The sequence below is a fragment of the Perca fluviatilis genome, chromosome 19 (assembly GCF_010015445.1).
Source record: "Perca fluviatilis chromosome 19, GENO_Pfluv_1.0, whole genome shotgun sequence".
NCBI classification, from domain to species: Eukaryota; Metazoa; Chordata; class Actinopteri; order Perciformes; family Percidae; genus Perca; species Perca fluviatilis.
This window is the reverse complement of record NC_053130.1, coordinates 11249001-11264304: the sequence shown is the minus strand read 5'-3', so window position 1 is coordinate 11264304 and position 15304 is coordinate 11249001. Positions and strand designations below refer to the sequence as shown.

The following is a 15304-nucleotide window of genomic DNA, read 5'->3' as shown; positions in this document are numbered from 1 at the left end:
TTTTTTTTTTTTTTTTTAATTTAAAATTTTTTTTTAAAAAAAAATTTTTATTATTGATTAAATACAACATTTTTACAAGTGCAGTGTAAGATTTCACATGCGAAAACGTGAATATCACATGTGCTTTTTGAGTCTGTGAAATACACTCAGTTTCCACAAATTACATCGTCCAAAGATATTCATTCAGTTGAACCTTTCTTTAACAGTTTCAGCAAAAACTAAACATTATATCCTAGTTTTAGCTAGGTGTACCTAATAAACTGGCAACTAAATGTATATATACACCCATAAAATGCAAATTTGCAACCCCTTAAGTAGTAATAGTAGTGCTTAATCAGTCATTAATCATTGTGCCAGTCATTATCTATTAAACATCATAAACATCTTGCAATCTAAACCACTATTATTGCTAATCAATTCTGCTATTATTTTAATTTCGTTCATGCTATGTGATCAAGATTCATTTCTTATGTGATCTATTTTTCCAGTGGCTCTGCTGTAGCTGTAGTGTCTCTTTTAGGCAGAATCATAAACAAAAAGTAGACTGTGTGCTGTAACCTTGGTGTTTCAGCCCTGAAATCAGAGATTCGGTTGGAGTGAAGGAAGAATAGCGAGCCACCTCTTTTATATTCAGGAATAAGCAGCAGATGGGGCACTCACAGTGACAAATACCCAGCACTGGCACTCAACATGGCATCTACCAATCCTAGCTGTCCACAATGCCATGTTAAGAGCATTGTAATTGCCATCCTGTCAGATTTAGTTTAAGACTTCATCTAATGCTAAGGCTAGGGTTAGGGCTTGATGAGTGTTTTAGAAACAGGAACAATCAAGGTTTGTTTAAAATGTTTTTGTGTACGGTTAAGGTTTAGGCCTATAATTACAATTTTAGGACAAATCTTTAGGTGAGATTTTTTTTGCCAACATTATGTTCTTTGAGTGGGTTATTGATCAACTCTGTCAGCTTGCAAACCATATTGCTATTCTTTACTAGCCATTTTACTCTTCTCTCTGTCTGATGTCCTTTTGTAGGCTCTTGCTTTCCCACTCTTTTCTTCTTTCATCATCCTGTCCTTTTTCTCCATTTCTCCCAGATCTTGCTTTATTCACTCACAACTGAACAGACGAGAAAAAAAGCTCTGACTGTACAGTTGTTTCATAGAAGCAAGAAAAATAAATACACATTTCTTCCCCATTGACCGACATGGCTCTTCCATATTTAGCTGTGCTTACAATATCTCAGTCTACAATGCTCCTTTACTGATCACAATAAGCCTAAACAATAACATTACGGAGCCTGTTACACACACACGCATGCACACACACACACACACACACACACACACACTTGGGCACACAAACAATACACCATTGACCGACTGCTTTGTTTCACAGAACAAACACAGAGAGAATTGTAAGTGAAATCATAGCGAGAATGGATTGAACACACACAGAAAGAGAGCGGGAGGGTTAAGAAAGACAACAATAATTTGCTCTGGGCTCAGCCAAATTGTCCCAGTCACATACTGCAGGCACTGTGTGGCATTTCCTCCCTCTGAGGAAGCTGTTGATCTTAGCCTTGTGCTAATGGTTACTGTTTGTCTCACATGCCCTTATTGTGCGGCCTGTGTTACAATAGAAAGAGATAGTGGGTTGTGATATGGCTCAGTTTTATACAGTGAAATGGATGAGGAGATAAGCAGAAAAAGAAGTTATGAATCAGCGACATGTAGTTATATATAGGGAATAGATTTTTCCCTTTCCTTAGAAATTGTTGACCTCATTTAGAGTACAGAAACACACACAAACACCATGGAGAGGAGAGACTGTTGCTGTGACCTTGAATACTCATTTTGAAAATCAATTGAAATGTTCCATTAAGAATGATTGATGCCATTGGCTGCTACTTATCTACTTCACGTGATGGGAGCAAATATTCCTCCACTTTAATGTTCAGTAATACTCAAATCTGTCTCTCTCTTTTGCTTTTTCCTCTTTATTTCTGTGTGGATCTACACGTGTGTGTGTGTGTGTGTGTGTGTGTGCGTGCGTGCGTGCGCATGTGTGTGTGTGTGCTGACCTCTCCCCCAGTGGTGTGCTGGTGATGAGATTACAGTAAGCTGCTCTGCTCTTCGCCCTGTCATCCCTATGCATAATACACTGATGCACAGGTGTCCAGCGTGTGCGACTGTATATAAATGTGTGCTAACCTGCATATTATTGTGTATTTGTGTCTAAGAGGCCTCTTTGATTTTGGATCGGCTCTCGAGCTATCAATCCATCTATGAACTTATCACGCATTCCTGCTCTGTCTCTCTTGCTCTCCGTCTTTGTCGATTGGATTTGTCTCAGCTTTTTGCAGGCTTTAAAGACAAGGAAATCCTAATTGAATTGCTTTGAAACTCCACAAGCCAGTGTATTACTAGGCAACTTGACATCAATCGCCCTGCCTTTGTGTGCGTTCATCTGCACGTCTGTGTTTGTGTGCAATAGGGACAGTGTGAGTTTGTGTGTCTGTGGTTAAAAGCTTTCCCATTGATCCAGACAAAGGCTGCTGTGATCTGCTTCTGCAGGCTGGCTCCCTATCCCTGAAGATCATCTCTGCTCACTCATGCGGTCTCTATGTTGGTGTCTACCATATGTGTTTTTACCTAAAGAGGGTCTTGATGTATCTCTTTTGTGACATGATACATCACTCCAAAAATCTGAAAATCTTTTGATGGGACAGTTTGAATCTCCTGATTAGTAAGGGAATGTGGATGGTAGAGGTAGATGACCAATGTTCTTTCTTCCATCCTAAAATCCACATGTTTTGTGTTTCAAACATGCAACAGTATGGTTCACACAAACATTTTTATGATATTTGGCAATACATTTGGATTTGCAGGAAAGATTATTTGAATTAGCAAATATATATTAAATACACTCATCAGTGGTAGTTTTAGCAAGATTTTAGCAAACATTTTCATCTGTAGAAAAATGCTATTAGACAATTCTGGTGAAAATTGGTGTAGCCTCTATTTTGACCCTTTTTCATAGACACAAGCCATCCTCACATTCTAAACATGATGGCTTTACTATAATTTGAATTTCAGCCCACTAGAGGCCTAACTGAAAAGATTCAGTTTGTGATTTGTATCTACTGTAAACATATCTGCCATATGTACTGTATGAATAGAGAGAACATTTATTTAGTATAATATGGGATCTTCAAGCATTTTCCTGCAGTTGAGGTTGTAATGTGTGTGTCTACGATGAATCCTTGACCATGGCATGTCAGATGTACGAGGGCTGGCTGAGAGAAACAGGCAAGCTGGAAAGTTTGGGTCAACACAGGTATCTGCCAGGTGAGCCTATTTCCTTAGCTCTTTATATTTCTATTTACCATGTTAGATACCTAAAACCTAATCATCACCAGAACATCAAGTCCTGTACAGTATTTGACTTAACTATTGGCTGACATTTTCACATAATAAACACAAAATTGTTTTGTTCAATGCCATTGTCAAATACCTAATTGTAATTGATGGTTTGGGACCAACACATGTTTATACCATTGTATTGTATAATTCTCTTTTATGAATTCTATGAATCGCTAACTTAAAATACAATCAAATCAGATTTTCATGTTGAATAAATGTCAATTTCATACCGTTTGTCTTTAAATATCAGTAAGATCAACCCTTGTTAGCTATATACTGTAATATCCATTCTTTAAGTATAATTTGTGTGTTTACATGCGCACAGAGTCATCCAAGCAAAATGATTCTCTTTGATAGAGATCCAGAAACCATCAAGATAACTTTCCACTACACACACACGCACACACACACACACACACACACACACACACACACACACACACACACACACACACACACACACACACACACACACACACACACACACACACCTCATATGCAAGGACGGGCTAAAACGTATTTAATTGTTGTCTCAAAAAAAGCCATTTTACCATTGACTGAGTGTTTTGCTCCCCCTATCTCTTCCCTCCTCCTCTCTCTCTCCGTTTCTCCCTCATGCACATATTTACATGAGTGGAAGATGGAGTGAAAAAGTAAACGTATAATTAGGCTACATTACTTTGATTGTTTTCTTTTCAGATTATGCCTGCTGTCATCGCCGCACCGCAAGAGAGGGCGAAGGGCACGATGCGATTGGACAAGGGGAGGGAGAGGGAGGGGCAATGTTGCGTGATGGTGTGTGCACATGCATGCGTGTGTGTGTGTGTGTGTGTGTTTGTGTGTGTGTGCTCGCGTGTTGGGACCTCCTGCCGTGAATCGAGATTGTGTTTCTAGCGGGGCCTAATGTTTTGTTTACTAAGTGTTAATAATGCCTAATTAATAATCCCCAGCTCTGCCTAACAGTCTGTGAGAGAGAAGGAGAGAGAGGGGAAAATGGTGTGGAAGAGGAGATGGAGGAGAAAGCTGTGAACAGTAGAGCCCTTACACAATGCGGAACAACCAAATTATATCCAAAGAAAAAGAAAAACTGATGAATCACTGGTAATCTACAACAAAAACGTCAATAGTCTTTAGCATTGACCAGAAAATACCAAGTAGCACATTGTCTGAGCGCTGTGAGTGATCACTAACTAAGAAAGCCATTAATCAAATACAGACTGGGTGCTCATTGAGATTAGAGAAAACAGACCGTGTCAGTTCTGCCAACAACAAGACATGGAGACACTGCAACACCTCCTATCATATGTATTTTATTTTCTTGAATAGAGTTTTTTTATAGTGTATATAGGGTTGTATAGTATATATTGTGTAGTAATGTGTGAAGTATTTGTTTTTGTTCATGCCAATAAGATGGAGTGGAAGAGAGAGGACAGTGTGAAAGTTGAATAGCAACATGTATGTTTTGCGTGTATGTGTGTATGTGCGTGTTCACATGGTATAAATGTAAGTGTCATGTCAGAAGCTCCCTCTCTTTACCTCATAAATGACATGTCTTCCCTCCCTGACACTGTCTCCAAGTCTCAACAGAAGCAGAAACACAGTGTGTGTCAGAGAGAAAGGTGTCAGGGAGCTCAAAGTGAAAAGAGAAAAGAAGCAGGGAGTGACAAACTGCTGTTGCTCGCTGTGCAGGTTCATGAACACTGGCCTTCTTCTGTTTATATTAAACTTTGGTTTTGATTCTGTTTTATGTGTGTGCTTACAGGGTGGTGAGGTGGGACTGTGAGTCAGACATTACGGCAGTAGAGGGTCACTTTGACATTGTCATGTGTGCAGACTGGTATGTTCACACACACACACACACACACACACACACACACACACACACACACACAGATTTATCTCTGTGTGTGCGTTCTGGCATTCATTTTCATTTCTGCATGACAGTTCTTGCATGGCCCCCCCACCTGCGCCTGGACCTTCCCCTGCCTTGTCCACACACACACTCTCTCTCACACACAAACACACACACACACACACACACACACAACATTCACACATACATATGATGCCCGCCTGCCTCCATTTTACACCAAATTGCCTCGTTTTCATGCTTGGTGTCCCAGCAAATGGATGACTTAGGCAAATTGCAAATAATTGCGCTTGACAAGGAAGAAGACACCATAAGATAAAGAAAGAGTTAAGGGCGGATTTAGGGAGGAGTAGAAATGGAGATGGAAATGGAGAGAGAGAGCAACATAAACATAACAATTAGACTATCGTTCATTGAAATGTAGATCTTGTGGCCAATTGAGAATCACATCTTTTTTATCGCTCACTTGTACTGTGTGAGGTAGAATGTATCAGGATTTTTGGAGTATCCCGCACTGTGACATCCTTGGAAAAAAAACATGAAGAATGGGAAAGAATTGAAAAGTAATTCCCTTCTTTAACTCTTTGTAGCAAAGTATAGTGTAGCAAAAAGGATGGATTGTGCAACCTTGACTTGTTTACACGCAAGCATGCACACACACACACACACACACACACACACACACACACACACACACACACACACACACACACACACACACACACACACACGGGCTGTAGTGGTAAATAAAAGGCTAAGTACACCTTGCTTATTATAACTACTGCATCTTGGCACTAGTCAGTACAAACCTGCAGTATCTATTAGAGAGAGAGAATAAAATGTCTGAGAGATGAAGAATTTTTATATTTTTTAAACTATGCCAAGAATGCCAAGTTGTATTCTTTGACATAAAAAGGATGTTAGAATTAAAAAATATATATACGTACATGATCAGCATTTAAAGAAAAACTGAAGTTGTGCCAACTAGGCAGACTAGTCTCAGAGAGTAATGATAGATTCACATCTTAAGCTGTGATTCAATGCAAAGTGACAAAGTCACATCCATTGGAGTATCTGGCCTTTTTGCAGTCTCTGGGTGGGGTCGCCAATGCTCCGATCCCGATATCAGGAGGCCAGAAGTGTGCAGGTGTGGGAGGAGTTAATGCAGGAAATAAAGAAGGACTTTACTTTGGCCTCAACAAGATTCAGCAAACCTTTAGAAGACTCTGGAGGGAGAAGCACGGGCTTGCCCAGAGTGTTTCAGCCGAGAGTTTACGGCTGACCTTGACTGGTTGTCGTATCGTGAAGGGAACACTTTGAGGAACCTTACTTTACTTCCTGGTGAAGCTCACTGAGGCAGTTTAAAAAAGTCTGCAGTGGGAGAGATGAGATGCTTATAGCAAACACATTTACGCCCGTTTACCACCACATCTGCATCCTAGCATACACACATGAGCATACAAACACACACATGCTGGGAAGATGGACATGCTGTTGGATGAAGTCAAAGTACTTGACTATTTTCCAGCTTCACAAACACTGAACAAATTTAGCGTGTGTACAGTGTGTGTGTGTGTGTGTGTGTGGTGTGTCTGTCTATCTGCACGAGTGTGTGCATGTGTGCTAAGTGCAGCATTAGCAAACAGCGTTATCATTATTGTAATGTCACGGTCATTACGGGTAATAGTCAGGTGCAAAACCCAGAGAGAGAAAGAGAGCCAGTAGCTAATAGAGGATATTTTACAGTGGACTATGCACGTGTGTGTACAATAGATAGATGCAGACAGTGTAAGAACAGAGTAAATTGCATGTGAATTTCTGATATTGCAGGTTCTTCAGATTTCCCATTTCGCTCCGCAGATGTATGCTTTAGTCATGGGTGTCAGTGGTGTGTGTGCTTCTCTGTGGTGTCTATCTTTTCTGCGTATGTATGTGAGTGAGTGACTGTGTGATAATTGCAGTGGTGGTGGTTGAAGAGTGATGGCTGACCGATTAACGGGCGCATCGTGGTGATGATAACCTGTGAAAAAGGTCAACAATGCGGCTTCCACTCCGATTAATTATAGCTCCCGCCGGTAGCAACGGAACCACCGCTGAGAAGCAACGGAGCAAGGAAAGGAGAAGAGTTTGGTGGAACATTGTGTATCAGCAGTCTTATTATGTGCTAACTTCTTTAGATATCCTGCCTATCCTTGAAGAGGGGGTATTATGCAAAAGTAGAACTGTCGAGTCTTTGATTGGATTTTGCTTTTAGAAATGTTATTTTAGTGGTACCGCTCACTGCTTCACCAACTTTTTAACGTGATAAAATTACACCACTCGAACAAGACATTATAAACTGCCTCTCTGTGTGTGATATATACGACTGTTAGACGTAGTTTCTAGCTTTAACATGTCAAGGCCAGGTATACAATAGCTGTGCTACAGTTATGAAATGGCTATATACAGTATATACACACACAAAACACAGTTATCATTCCAATTGTCACAAACATAGGAAAATAGCCCCCAACTGTCATTTCACAGAAAGTCACCCAGTAAATATTTAATCTTGCTCTTCCTACTCTGCCTGTTTAACCTATCCAACCAAATAAAGCTTAAAACACAGTTCCCCATCATGAAACAATAAAAAAGGAGGTGTAGAAAAGGATGATAGAAAGAAGACAAGTGAACCAAGTGGATAATGGAGAGAATGAGATGCTGGTGAAATCAAAGAAATGTAAGAGAAAGCGTGTTACTCAAGAATGTGTTTTGCTTATTGTTACTTCACTTGGATGTTTGACCTATACTGTGCAGAGTTTGACATTTTCACATTCAGCTGCTGAAGGAGGAAAGTTTCTTTGCGCTCACCTTAATTCTTATTTGAACATGTTTACCTATGAGCAGGTTTTTGTTAACCTGACTCCGCCAGATGGATTGCTTCGCATTTGCTCGGCATATCCATCTGGGAACTTTCCGTTGGAGAACTTTTGGGAAGGGGCGAAAATACTGGTTAGCTGATTGGATAACCCATCTGTCTATCACCACCTATGTTTGTGATAGACGGGCCAAATCAACCAATCGGATCAAACTCTTGCCGAAACCAGTCGGGAGAAGAGCAAAAACATCTTTTCCTCCAAGAAAAGCCTCCAGTGCCGTTTTTTGCTCTTGTTTCAGTGAAGGAATACTTTCGAATTTGGATAAAACTTGCGCGATCGCTACGCTCATCTCATCCGTGGAAGCTGGCATGTTGTTTGGACTAACAGTCGCTTCTCGTTGCGTCACACCTAAACCCGCCTCAAAACCAACGCTGATTGGTCGGTCGTTTGGCAAACGGCTCCAAATTTTCTCTATCTCAAGATGCCAGACTGATCTTGCGAGTAGAAAACTGGAGCTCGCGAGATCAGGACAGTCTCACGACAGTCTCATGACCCAGTATGCAACTTTACACAAGCGTGAAGCCGCATTTTGAAACCTCCAGTGCACATACACTGAGCATGGACATATCAGTGAAGTAGGAGACACCTTGTGTCCAGCAGTGAAATCTTTACAACACAAAAGTTTAATATTCAATGACTCTGGATTTTTTAATGACGACACACACTAACGCGCACACACACACACACACACACACACACACACACACACACACACACACACACACACACACACACACAGTTGCCAGTATGTCTCTCTCTTCCCTTTGATTTTTACCAGGTACATAATAGATGATAAACCAAACAAATAAAGCTCTACTAACCCAACCTACCCTGGAAATGTGAACACACGTGTAGGTGAGACTTGTCTCACACTACTACGTGTGTGTTGTGTGTGTGTGTGTGTGTGTGTGTGTGTGTGTGTGTGTGTGTGTGTGTGTGTTAATGTCAATGATAAGGTAGTGGGGGAGATAGGGATTCCTGCAGTGGGCATGTGGGTGGCAGAGGATCCTTGGCTGGGATGTTGGCATGTCTGCTTTCTCCAAAAGCTGTCCATGTGTGGGCACTGAGATAAAGCCCTGTGTGTGTGTGTGTGTGTGTGTGTGTGTGTGTGTGTGTGTGTGTGTGTGTGTGTGTGTGTGTGTGTGTGTGTGTGTGTGTGTGTGTGTGTGTGTGTGTGTGTGTGTGTGTGTGTGTGTGTGTGTGTGTGTGTGTGTGTTTGTGTGTGTGTTTGTGTGTATTTTATCTATTTTTGTACTATATATGTCATTTACATCTTTTGCACATTCACACGTGCACTTTTTATGCACACACAACTCTTTTTTGTTTTTCTTAAGAGCTGACTGTAATACCTAACCAGATTACATTAGGAATTTGAACACATTGCTGGTACATACAAATACACAACAACTTAAACACTACTCTGTTTAAAGCTCTATGTAGCACAATAGCACAAGCCTACAGAAGGGCAGAAATATGTAATGGCAATCTGTTGTACTTTCGATGAAGTTGAGACAATAAACCAGCGATTGGTGCTGGGTGCTTTCAGATTATGATGGATCAAGAAACATTGTTTTTTTTTATCATTTATATATTTTTTAATTAATATAGAAAAACATTATCACCTTCTGTTGTGGTTTGCCTTTCTGTACTTTCTACTGCACTGTTGTCAATTTTGGAGGATCTTAAGTCAAACTTAATGCTTCATCACTTTCTGTAGAAGTCTATTACATCGCTGGTACAATATTTTACTGTAAAACAAATCATTTCATCAAATATTCTGATTCTTCTGTTGTCAACTTTGTTTATTTCTTCTCTTTTGCTCATGTTGATCTGTTTCCATCATATAATTTTTTCTTTTCTGAATTGCAGTCCTTTTTTTATTTAATTTGCCTAATGTAGGCATCTTCTATAGCAGCACTTTGTTTTTTAATTTTATTATAGCGGAATGAAACCGTGTCAACCCTTTTAGTTTTTGCAAACTTGTGCTACATACTGCATGACTACAAATTGAAATTATTAGAATTTGTGTACGAGGTTTATAGAACATTAACCACACTAAAGTAATGAGAACATTATTATATAAAAATATGTAGAGCCCTCTGTGTCATGGGAGCTTAATTGTGTCAGTGATAAATATTTGATCAACATAACTTCTGTTGCTCATTCTGATCTCATTTAGGTTGTAGTAGCAGTACTGATGTTCTTTTGAATGAACATGTATTACTTTTTAGAATTGTAGTAATTCTAAACAACAAACAGCTGAAAACATGTATCAATCATATGTTAATTAATTTAAGATTCATATTCGGTAAATATGAACAAAGAAACCAAGATGCGTCTGGCCTTTTAACCACTTCAACAGAGTTATTCTTGGAAGCACACTTAGTGTCTTTGCCAAGAAAAGTGTAAGTCGCTTTCTAAGAGTGACATTCCACTACACATACACCATTGTATACTGCTTAATAGGATGAAAGAGTGAAACCAGTGTTGTGCTGCCTGATAGTTTTGGTATTAACTGAGTTTTTAAGAGGGTCTAACACGCTTATGGCACTGGACTTCACTAGCTCTGTTTAGTGTTAGCGTGTGTTGTTTTATTTATTTTTGTGAATGTGGTCACGAGGTTTTGTTACTATTGCAGTCTTAAGTGGCGTTGTCCTATTTTCCCACATGATAGCACATGTGGTAAGAGGGAAGTTCATACCGAAAGACACTATAAGGTTTACTAACTGACTAATAGCTTAAAGGTTGTCGGTTCAATATTTGACAGTTAGAAGAAAGTTTGGTTTAGAAACTCTGATCTGATTTTGACCAAACTGAGGATAATAATACCTCATATGTTTTTGTTTGGCTCATTTTGGATACAAGCAGTGGTGGAATGTAACTAAGTACATTTACTCAAGTACTTAAGTACAAATTTGAGGTACTTGTACTGTACTTGAATCTTTTCTTTTCATTGACTTTCTACCTCTACTCCTCTACATTTCAGAGAGAAATTTTACTTTTTACTGCACTACATTAATCTGACAGCTTTAGTTACTAGTTACTTTACACATTTTTGCACACAAAACACGTGTAGTTTATAAAATATGATGTTTTATTATAAATTAAGCTACCCAACAATATAACGGCCTACAAATCCAGCTGAAATGATTAGCCAATGAACTGTTTGGATTAATTCCAGTTTCTAAAATGTCAGAATTGTTCTTAACTTTTAATACTTTAAGTACTTTTTCCTGATGATACGTACATGCTTTTATTTAAGTAACATTTTCAATGCAGGACCTTTACTTGTAACGGAGTATTTTTACAGTTTGGTATTAGTACTAATATATATGATGTATGCAATGGGTAGCAAAACCCGAAATTAATTGTTAGGTACAGTAATACTAGTAATATCCTAGTAATGCAAAAAAAAAAAAAAATCTTAACCCTTAAATTTCCACTTGAGTAAATGAAGCTTAATAGATGATGTCATGTGTTTCCATGGTCTCACCCTTGCAGCTTTGACGACATCCTGTATGTTCATTTACGTCTGTAAGCAGACAAATATAGCAGCAACGCCCTCGCTCTCACACACACACACACACACACACACACACACACACACACACACACACACACACACACACACACACACACACACGTTGTGTGCCCTTTGACCTCCAGTCAGCTTTGACTAGAGTTCGCTGGGCTGACCCGGGTGGGAGGGGTCAGTGTGAGACAATAGGTCTCTGACAGTCTGGGGCCATCAGAGGTCCTTAAAGGGGGAGTCCACTCAATTTGAGAGTCCATGAATATTACACTGGCATTATTAATCTGTGACTCCCAACCAAACTAAGCCAGAAACTCAAACTAACAACAAATTACTTGCTTCCATAAAGCTATGGTGAAATATTAGCAGTTGAATGCCAATCCATATTTTTCGTATACATGTATACAGGTGGTAGACAAAATATTATTAGCACTTTAAGGAGATACAATCTGAAGTAACTTAACTACAACACTGCAAAGGGTGGCTAATAAAAAACATTATGCATTATTTAATGTATCATGGTGATAAAACTAGATAATAATAATTTGCCAAATGTCAAAACTGCACAAGTAAACAGAAAGAGTGGTCACAAGTTAAAACTAACCAACAGGGATACAGTATATGATGGGCAGATACTATGTATGATTGTCATATCCAAACATAGAGCAGTGGGGATTTCCCTTAAATCTGTAAATCTAAAAGCTTTATTGTATTCCCCTCTTTTTTTATTCACACCATTTTTGACTGTCTTCCATAAACTTTTATTTGCCCTGTTTCTGTTCAAATTAACAATTCCTGCCCCTGTAATTGTAGTCTTAAACTAATGGCTCCATTATCCATAAGAGATACCTGTGTATGACACATTATTTAATTAGCAGTTAAACTTTGCATTATTCCTGAATGACATGATTTACAGTACATGACTTACAGTAATGGGTAGTTGTTATTAGGCTTACTTTATGTAACATACTGTGTGTGGATTTATTTATCAAAATGTTGTAGCATTATACATCTTTAAAGGAAAACCTTTCATCAGCAATGACTTTGGCTCTTTTTTGTTATTAACAGTTGCCCTCTTAATGGCATGGTGTCCTTCCCCTGCCCTCAGTGTCTGTCTGTCTGGGTGTTTCAGCTGTTGCCTCCACCCATCTAGCTCACTTCCTTGTTTTTCTTACCACTCACTTTTCCCGTAAACTGATATCTGTGGCAAAATAAACCAAACACAAACCTCTCACCTTCCAAGTCAAATAAACTTCGCACCTCTGTCTAACCTTAGAAGAATAACAAACTTCACACATACATACAGACATCCTGCTTTCAGTGAGAGCTTGTGGTAGGTCCTGTTTTTTGTGTAGGTATGGGCAAAGATGTAGAGAGGAGATTCTGTGACGTGCACCTCTCATTTCTCACTGGGATCAGAGGATTTTGAATGAGGAGAGGTCAAAGGCTGTGATTGGGAAAGTTACGTCCAGATTGCCACTACACTGGCCAGTTGGACGGATGTGCGGGATTATGTCAAATCTGTACTGTATTGTTGCATTTTAGTCAAATTACTCCACTTTCATCTGTGATAATAGGTACACACACACACACACACACAAACACACCGCACTACTATCATGCATAATGGATTAAAATTTGTCTTTGTGGAAATAAAGACAGGTGTTGTTTTGTTTAGAATGATTGGAGTCGATTTGGGCCTGTGTGTGTTGCATTATCTACCATCCCATCTTAAAATTTGCCATATATGTAAAATCATCTTGTTTTCAAAAAGTGAATTAAGGGATAAAGAAAGAAACACTTTATTGGCTAATTTATATTTTAATATTTATATCAGTGCTTGAACAAGTTACGGGGAGCTAATTGCTATGACCTCCCCCAACACATAAATGACCATATAAACATTTGTCAGAATTTAACTCACATTTCTCTTTCTGCTCAAATACTCTAATTCACATGTACACAGTCACTCCCACGCACACATGCAAACTACAGTACAGTGGTGTTTAATGTACAATGGAACCAGTTAATTAGATTTTATTGACATGTATTTTCTTAATTATTTTCCCTTTTGTGTGTTGTTTTTGTTCTTATATCTTCATATTAACTTCAGAGCACACACTCCAGGTATTAATTCCACAAATTTAAGGTGCTTTTCGCGTCGCTTTGAAGTGTCCCATTAAAAGTGTGTATATCTGTGCATGCACACGTGTGTGTTTACTTTAGGCGATGGTATCTGTGCACGTTGGGTTTTCTGATGTTCTGCATTCCTCTTGGTGCCTCGACAACAGTCTGAGGTGAATACACATGGAAACTCAAATGTAAACAAAAAGGAAGAGCATCTTACTCATGCAAATTGTTTCCCCCTTCTTCCTGTTGGTGGATTTATTTGTGAACAAAAGAAAATAAATAGCCTGCTGCTTTATCTGGAGCTGCTATCATAGGAAAGCATTCTAACCTGTCTCTCCCTCTCCCTCTCAGTTTGTTTCTCGACCAGTACAGAGCCAGCCTGGTTGATGCTATAAGGAGATTACTGCAACCCAACGTAAGTGTGTGTGTGTGTGTGTGTGTGTGTGTGTGTGTGTGTGGGGGTGGGGGTGCGCGTGAGCATGTGTGTTTGCCTCTGTGTGTCTACTGTATATATCGCTGCTTATCCCCTTCCTCTAAATCACCACCCACTCTTCTCAATCATAATTAGGCCTCGCCCAAAACCCTATACACATTAATAGTCTGACAGGATTAATATCATGTAATGCTTTAATGCTTATTATGAGCAACTTGAATGCATCGCTCTGATCTCCGTCTTCTCTCTCTTCTGCCTTTCCTTAATCATAAATCCGAGGCAACTTCTCCCTTTTGGCCTCGCGATAAGACCCCACGCTGTGACAGCCAAAGCAAATGGGGAGGCGGGGAAGCAAAAGGCTGGAAGAGATACGGTTGAGGTTTCTATTCATCTGAGGGAAGAGGGGTCAGTTTTAAGTACATATGCCAGACTTGTACAGGGAATATCTGTTTATGAAAAAGAGGTGAAAACAGCACTGGAGGAAAGGAGATAGGGAGAAGAAGGTGAAGAGCACACATAAAGGGATGGGGGATTAGAGAGATGGGTGGGAAAGATGTAGGCATGGGAAAGATGGACAGTGAGGAGAAATGGAAGAAGAAAAAAGCAGGAAAGGACATTTGGGGGAAAATACATTTTCATTTTGAATTCCAACATGGGTGTTGTTTTAAAACTTTTATATATGATGAACCAGAAACATGCAGGTTATAATGAGGTTGTCACGTCAACGCCAAGTAATTTCAAGTTTCAAATTACAGAAAAAAGTTAAAGAGCAACCTGTCCTTTCATAAACACTGTCACTGTTTCTTGGATTAATCTACAGACCTCGCTGTGAACTGTTTTTGCTAGAACTATGTTCTACAGAAGAAATAGTTCCCGTGAAAACCGCTGACCATATGTTCTCTGGATAATCCAGCACACCTGGGACCCTGTTTCTAGAAGGAGATGTTGTATTTTTTATGTCATTTTTAAATCCTCCAATGAATTTCCATTCACTTTAAT

At 39.3% G+C, this 15304-nt stretch overlaps 1 protein-coding gene across 2 annotated transcripts in view; it reads left to right on the top strand.

Moving 5' to 3' along the window:
• The window catches only part of camkmt (calmodulin-lysine N-methyltransferase), a 121359-nt gene that overhangs the window by 93368 nt on the left and 12687 nt on the right, over positions 1–15304 (top strand). For both annotated transcript variants that reach the window (XM_039784265.1, XM_039784264.1), the window contains exons 8-10: positions 3281–3347; positions 5185–5259; positions 14224–14287. In XM_039784265.1, coding sequence (XP_039640199.1) covers positions 3281–3347; positions 5185–5259; positions 14224–14287 — 206 coding nt within the window. The remainder of the gene's footprint in view (positions 1–3280; positions 3348–5184; positions 5260–14223; positions 14288–15304) is intronic.